Source organism: Vicugna pacos, chromosome X, assembly GCF_048564905.1.
Source record: "Vicugna pacos chromosome X, VicPac4, whole genome shotgun sequence".
In the NCBI taxonomy this organism is placed as follows: domain Eukaryota; kingdom Metazoa; phylum Chordata; class Mammalia; order Artiodactyla; family Camelidae; genus Vicugna; species Vicugna pacos.
In genome coordinates, this window is record NC_133023.1 from 44,013,339 (window position 1) to 44,021,566 (window position 8,228).

The following is an 8,228-nucleotide window of genomic DNA, read 5'->3' on the forward strand; positions in this document are numbered from 1 at the left end:
AACATCCTGATCATAAACTTGGCTCTCCTACTCAATTGGATATATAGCTTAGAAAAAAGAAACCCTAGTAAACAAACGACTCAACTGTTCTTGCAGCATTGTTTGTAGAGGGGGCAAATAGCTTGGAGACACAGTGTACCAGCCGAAAGATAGAAGGCTGGAAAGATTATGGTAAAACCACGGCAGGGAACATCACTCAGACTATATAATGAAAGAATGAGAAGCGTGAGTTGCCCATATTTTATTGTTGATTAGGGAAAAGTGGAAATTGTATATGGAATGATCTAATTTTTATAAATGAAACAAAGCAGAAATCTATGTGGTCTACCTAAACACATCCATGCAGACACACCCAACAAGTCCACTCCTAGATGGTGACCCTCGAGATCCATGCACGTGTTCTCAGGGAACAGGTACACAAATACTCATGCCAGTGTCACTCTTTTTTTCTGGAAAAAAAAATGGAAACTGCAAAAGTTTAGATCATCAGGAGAAAGACCAACTGCATATACTGAAAATGAATAGTACACAAACATTCACATGAACTTGAGCTACGCTTATCAACTTGGATAATTATAAACCAATCCTATATAATGTGTATGAACAGAGAAATAAGGAGAAAATATGTGTAAGCCTTCTTGGGTATAATGATTACTGAATTCACGATAGCAGACCTCACTGTGGAAGCAGAGAGTAGTGTGGGTCTGAGAAGAGGTACACAGAGGGTTTTGCCACATCTATAATGAAAAACTTAGGCCAACGTAGGGCCTCCTTTTGATATTTGAGACAGCGGGCCATTGGTTATGCAGGTGTTTCTAATATTAATCTTTATTCTTGCCCCATGTTTGTGATTGATTTGCAGTAAACATACTTTATTCTAAAACCCAGCAAACCAACTCAAAAGTAATCACATGACTTTTGTTTCATGACTGTAGGAGTGCACATGTGATAGACTTCCTTGCAAGACCCTAATTCTTGGAAATTTTAAGTAAGTCCACATCTGCACTGTGAAATGATTCAGAGGAATCAGCAGCAGACTAGAAATAGTGAGGAGTCCCTGAATGAGGGACAGCAGATGGGGTCAGACTCACTTGCCTGAGTAGCCAGGCCCATAGTCTGTGCAGAGATTGCTACAGGTGGAGAGACTGGCCCAAGGGTGCTCTACCCCATTGGGAACTACTTGCTGAAATCAGAGCAGGGCCCACAGACAACTGGAAGTTGATTAGTTAGTGTACAGCAAAAGGAGTCGTGTGGACTGACCCCTGCATTTCCCTCCCTATTCCACCCTCGGCACTTAGCACCAGGTGGTGGCTGTGGCAATGTCTGCCCAGGTGAGAGCAACCTCTAGGGAAGCTTGGGCACACATCCAAGTCGATGCCTGGGACAGTGGGGGGAGGGCAGGCGGTGAGTAGACGATCCCAGGGACAAACAGTGTGCATCAAAACCCTCAAGAATTGCTGCCAAGGTATCCAGCCCTGTCTCACATCCCACCCCAGTCCCTCCCAGTATATTCCACTGAATATAAATTCTCCTCACCAGTAATCATAATTCTTATTCATTAGGGACTCCCCATGAGTGAGGCACACATATGCCTCGTGTATGTTTCCTTTTCCTGATGTAACAAATTAACACAAATTTAGTGGCTTAAGGCAACCAAATTAGTTTTGGGAGTCAGAAATCTAAAATGTGTCTGCAGGTCTGTGTTCCTCCTGGAGGCTCTAGTAGAGAACCCATTTCCTTGTCTTTTTCCAGCTTCTAGAGGCCCCTGTATTCCTTCACTCATACCCTCTTCCTCCATCTACAAAGCCAGCAATGTGGCATCTTCTCTCGATTTGATCTCTTCTTCCTTCCTTATAACTTTCACTGACTCTAACTCTCCTTACTCTAAGAGGCTTCCTGAGAGGACTCTTGTGTTTACCTCGGGCTGGTCCAGATAATCTAGGATAATCTTCCATCTAAAGATCCTTAACTTAATCACATCTACCAAGTTCCCCTTTGCCACACGAGGGAGCATATTCACAGATTCTGGGGATAGGGACGTGGATATCTTTGGGGACTGGGGCGGGGGGGGCGAATTTTCAACCTACCCCATCGGGCATGAGCCCTCTGCCTTTCCTTTACACACCACCAGTATGATAGCCTCATTCAGGGATGGAGAAACTGAGGCTTAGAAAGGTTAGGTGACATGCTGGACTTGACACAGCTTGGAAGGGGCAGAGCCAAGTATGGAAAACCTGGTAAGGTGAGTAAGGATGTTTGCCTTGCTCTTCCACACATCTGTCCCTTTTCTCAAGCCTTTCCCTTCTGCTCCTATCATAAGGGAGTAAGAACCCTCCCTTTCATGTTAAGCGTCCTTCTACCACCAAGTATACGCTCAACTGCAGCAGCTGTGAGGTATGTGATGGCAGAAGGCAGGGCTTGGGAATCTGAAGCTGTGAGCCCCAATACTGACATTCATCAGCAGTACTATGATCTTGAGCAAGAGAGTTAATCTCCCTCTAGCTTCATTGGTAATCAAAGGTTGTAAAGATTCCAGTTCACAGGTAGTTTAGGCACGTAGCCTACCACAGCAATGTTAGCTTCCCTCCTCTCTTCGTACTTCTCAGGCCCTCACAAGTCAGCTGCCTTTCCTTTGTCATGTGCTCCTTACTCTAAACAGATCTGTGGTCCTCCATGTCCCAAGGCATGATTTCACGATTTCCTCCTGTTAATACCATGTCTGGTGGATTTCTGGCTATTAAAAACGTTGTGTTGATTGACAAATATCCTCTGTGTCCTGCCTTATATAAATGTGATCTCTATAAGCTTTGGGGAACACTGAGAGTAGCTTACAACATAAGCCATGTTCCTGATTACTCCTTCGAGGAAATCGGTTGAGAGCCACAGCCCTAGGTTGTGCACTGCTTAAGGATAGCCTCTGATCCACCAGGGTGCTACGCAGAGCTGCTTTGTCCTTGGTTGGAGTGGAGCACAGGTTCACCAGGATGAACACTGTGACAGAGAAATAGAAATGGCACCCCCTCCTCAGTCAGCTGGTTGATGGGCAGGAGGCAATGCAGCAATCAGCACACACTGACCCAAATTGGTTTATGGCCAGGCTTCCTCACCAGGAGGTCTTGGTAGGCTCTGGATATAAAGAAAATGTCAGTTTGATAGTGACCTCTGGGCAGATAATTAGTTTGCTTGATTACATTCCCATAAAATCCCATCAGACTGGAGAAGCCATTTGAAGAAATACGGGTGATTTTACAATCCTCTAGTCACACAGATTCACAAACAGCCGACACAAAGCAAACAAACAAACACGCAAAAATCAACTGAACTCAGAGGAACCTGCTCTAAGCCAGGGTTGCTGGTATGCGCTGTTGGCTTTGCAGAGAGCCTCACAACAAGCCTGGCAGCCAAGGCTAGAGAGATTAGCCTTTTCTATTTGTTCAGAGGACAAATTACAGGACATAGATGTTAGGTAAACTCATCAAGGTCCAAAAGCTTGTAAGCGACATGGGCTGTGCCAGAACTCATGTTCCCAGGTCTGAGTTCAATACTCGGTCCTCGATATCACACATCCCCTTCCTACACATGTACAGATGGCTGGGCCTTGTTGGGTGAGATTTATCTGGCAGTCCTGCTTTCCAAAGGAGACACACTTTCCCACCCCAGAACTTCCCCCACAAATTCTATCAATTGCTGGCAGGCATCATGGAGCAAGATAGGGCCCCGTGCCTCAGTGGGTTTACAATCTCAGGTCCTGCCAAGCAAACGGTTCATCTCTTCCAGCCAAACGGGTATAAAGTATTCACCTGCTTTTAAAGAGCTCAGGTAGAAACATGCGCAAAATCTTCCTTATCGTGTATTCCTTCAGTATGCATTTGTTTATTAAATGCCTCTCACATACCACTTGAAACACCCTGAGTGGCAAAGGCTCTGCTTTCTGTGTGATAAGCACTTTTCATTTATTATCTCATTTAATTCTCACAACCCTATGAGACCACTAGTACTTTAATTAACCCCACTTTGTAGATGAGCAAACGGAGGCTCAGAGAGGTGGAGTGACTTATGCAAAGTAGTGTATTTAGAATGATATACAAAAGATATGGAGTGCTTGCTTTAGAGACCTAGGGGAGCAAAAATGGGCTCATTACCCTTTTGTTCAGATCAATATGAGCTTCGGGGAGGAAAGGCCTGTGAGCTAGCAGTTGGAATTCAGATAGTTGGAGATGAGAGTTCACACAGAGAAAACAGTGAGTAAAGACCCAGAGTGGATAAAGTCCAGAGTATGCTCTGAATTACATTCAGGTCACCCAATGAAAGAAAGCAGCAGCATAAATCAAGTATTCACGTAGACTGGAGCCAAGAAACCTCAGAAGCCATCCTGCACTCAACCACCTACTCCCCCCTCCCCACTTCCATCCAATCAGTCTCTAAAGCCTGTCAATGATCACCCTTAAAATGCCTTTCTGCCTCTCCGTCCCCATGGCAACCACCTTAAGGCTCACTTTCATTCCCTCTTGCTTCTTATTCTAATTGCTTCCTAAGTGACCTGCTAGATAATAGTGTGCTCCTCTGTGAGCCTGTGCAAATGCAAGTCTGATCTAGTCAGTGCCCTGCTGAACAGTCCTGTGAATATGTAACATCTGAAATTCTCTGCACCTCTTACACACTGTTCGTTTCTGCAGTCCCATCTCCTCTCATCGCCCAGCCCTTCCGCCACAGCTATCTCATCTGGGTCCTAGATGGGCCCATGAATTAATTAGTATACACATAAACACCTCCTGAAAACAGGGCGAGTGAATGAATATATTGTGTGAGCCAAGACAGGAAAGGCGAGCAGGGACTGGCTGAATCCTTCCAAGAATACACTGCTGCCCCTCCCCCATTCCCCCCCCCCCGACATAGACACGCGCGCGCGCACACACACCCTGTCGGGTTATGGAGTAAAGACACTCTTTCCCAAGATTTGCCAGCCAATCCTGTACTAGATTGAAAAATACAGGAAACCTATGCTGTTTATTTTTCCCTTGCATACCCCTGCCCTTACCAATCCTAAGCGGTCATTTTTTGCCCTAGTCCCACCCCTGCCTGAGCCTGTCAGTTCTCCTATCTGACAGCGGAAGTTTGCCTGCAGGAACCGCCCACTTCCTTTTGGAGTCAGGCGAGTGCGTGGCAGGAGAGGTGGAGTCAGTTTAGCCCTGCATTCTCGCGGTTTGTTGCTGGGGCGGGTTCAGGGGGCGGTTTCTCTGGCAAGTCGTTCTTGTGTGGGTGTTATCTTTGTTGCTGAGGACGTCTGGCTTTTTGCTACAAAGACTGTTGACTTTGGTTGTTTCAGAGGCTGCGTCTTCTTCAGGTAGATATAGTTGGTTTCTGCATAGGTTACAGGCATCTTTCCCTAGGATTGCTGTAGGCTCCGCGCCCCTAGCAGGAGATATGCCACGGGGACGAAAGAGTCGGCGCCGCCGTAACGCAAGAGCCGCAGAAGAGAACCGCAACAATCGTAAGATTCAGGCCTCAGAAACCTCTGAGACTCCGATGGCTGCCTCTGTGATCCCGAGCACCCCCGAGGACGACCTGAGCGGCCCGGAGGAAGACCCAAGCACTCCGGAGGAGGCCTCCACAACCCCTGAGGAAGCCTCGAGCACTGCTCAAGCCCAAAAGCCCTCGGTAACCCGGAGCAATTTTCAAGGCACCAAGAAAAGTCTCCTAATGTCTATATTAGCCCTCATCTTCATCATGGGCAACAGCGCCAAGGAGGCCCTGGTCTGGAAAGTGCTGGGAAAGTTGGGGATGCAACCTGGCCGGCAACACAGCATCTTTGGAGATCCAAAGAAGGTCGTTACAGAAGAGTTTGTGCGCAGAGGGTACCTGATTTATAAGCCGGTACCCCGTAGCAGTCCCGTCGAGTACGAGTTCTTCTGGGGACCTCGAGCACACGTGGAATCCAGCAAGCTGAAAGTCATGCATTTTGTGGCAAGGGTGCGTAACCGATGCTCCAAGGACTGGCCATGTAATTACGACTGGGATTCTGATGATGATGCAGAGGTGGAGGCTATCCTCAATTCAGGTGCTAGGGGTTATTCTGCCCCTTAGGGAAATCTGGGGCACACCCTTGGAGGGGGTTTGGAAGGATCTTCAAAGGTACCCCAAGTAATAGATCACCCTTGTCCTAAGTTGAATATAATGGGGAGGGGGGCACTGTATTTGGTATTTGTGATCAGTGCTAATTGTTTAACTGCGAAATAGAATGTCTACTTTGGATATTGTAAATTTTATTCATTTTAATATAGTGTCAATTAAGGTCACAATATGTTTTAAAACATAATTGAAGGAAAGATATTTTTCTTTTTTTTCTGTCGTTGAGATTTAGTAAAACAGTTTTGCTAACGTTATAAAATGAAGTCTTTCCATCATATTCTGTGATCTGGTATATATTTTATATCACTGAAATAGTCTGTTCTTAAAAGTTTGAAATAACCAGTAAAATGTGTCTGCTGTTGTGTAAAGAAGACTGACCAGTACCGTGATTTTGTTTAGTTACTGCAAAAATATAGAAAAAATAAAACCTTAATGACGAGGACACCTTGTTCATTCATTGACAACCAGTTATATGTGAGGCACAAATCTAGGTTTTGCAAATGTTTCTCAGATACAGCCCTCAATTCTAAAGAATGTTCCACATTATATGGGGAAGACAAATATGAAAACTGGCAGTATGGTAAATGCTGTAATAGAGAGTGATCATGGGGTGCCATGAAAATGTAGGGAAGCTTATGTGACAGTAAAGAGGACATCATAGGGTGCTATGGAAATCCAAGTAATGCTTAAGTAAGCTGGGGGGGATTTGAAAAGGACATAAGAGCATACATTGACAACATTGTATATTAGGTACTTTTTGGACACTTAACCCAACTTTGAGGAGGGGGCATTGGCAAAGGGAAGGGAGCATCATAGGGTGCTGTGGAAAAAGAAATCACTTAAATCAGCATGAGGGGAGGGCAGAGGAGAGAGGGGTGACTGGTTGCAGGAAAGGGACATTGTAGAGTACTACAGAAACTAAAAAGGTGGGACTGTCAGAAAATTCTTAGTGAGTGACAACCTGAGGTCTGAAAGTGACACTGGAGATGGGGAAGGGGGTAAGTATGGAAACACTAAAAGCAGCATGGACATTAGGGAAGAAACACATTCTTCAATGAACTATTAGGGTTATGTCAAGGGGAAAAGTGGAGAAAAAGGATTGACAGGGTGGGGAGAGGGAAGCAAGGGTTAGAGTCTCAAAGGGTGGGAGTTACCGTTGACTTTAATGAGAACAAAAATGGTTAATATGAATGATAATCCTGGAATAATGAGAAGAAAACAGGCTCCAAAAAAGCAGAGCCTCCTGGATGTACTGGAGAGGCGAGTTGACATGTGGTATCTCTAAAAGACAACCTAGCACCTGTGTCAGGAACTACGTCTTGTTAGGGTGCACAAATGGTGTGAAAGGTGTGTGTATCCAGGAGGATAGGGCAGGATTAGCACTTTGTCTCTCTCCTTCAGCCAGTGTAGTAAGCCCAGAGGGCTCCCTGGCATGGTGGCCCATGGTGTACTCAGTCTCCTAGTATCACGTTCCTTCCCACCTCCAGGAGATTTCACACTTTCTTTCCTCATTGTACCAAGGAGCTCAATGCTCTTCCCATCCATTCTATCAATAGGGGCTTCTGAATCCTCTGCCTCACGCTGCCACACATCTGGAGATGAGGGAGTCATCCTTCATATTCAAATCGGCTACAGGCAAAGGGCACACCTAAGAACACACTTCCAGCCACCCCCAAGGCCTACCACACTTAGCCCTAGAGCTAAACCCTGTAAGAACTAAGTTCCCTAATAGGGAGCACCCAGGAAGGGTGCCTCACCTAGCCTCCTGGGGCGCAGAGGGAGCAGCTATCACACGCAGAAGAGTGGGCAGGGCATCCTTCTTTGTTTGCCTCCAGTTGGTCTTAACCTGCCTCCAACTGTGTGCAAGGTAAAGTCACTGGGGCCAGAGAAGACTAGCAGATGGGACCAGCCGCCTGCAGGTAAAGGAGGCTTCAAACAAAAGTAGGGAGTATGACCCCCCTCAGCAGCTCCAGATTCATTCAGCAAGCAAGAAACTAGTGGGAGCCTTCTAGGATTCAGGCTGCATGACAGAAATGGGGGCTGCAGAAGATCGAAGAGCATGTTTCTGGCCCTGGAGGGAAGCTATTTGTCCACACCTG

At 46.1% G+C, this 8,228-nt stretch overlaps 1 protein-coding gene across 1 annotated transcript; it reads left to right on the forward strand.

Moving 5' to 3' along the window:
• Positions 1-5,156: 5,156 nt before the first annotated feature.
• MAGEH1 (MAGE family member H1) lies at positions 5,157-6,571 on the forward strand. The gene has a single exon (XM_006219877.4). The coding sequence runs from the start codon at positions 5,425-5,427 to the stop codon at positions 6,082-6,084; it is 660 nt and encodes a 219-aa protein (XP_006219939.2). The 5' UTR covers positions 5,157-5,424; the 3' UTR covers positions 6,085-6,571.
• The last annotated feature ends 1,657 nt before the right edge of the window (positions 6,572-8,228 follow it).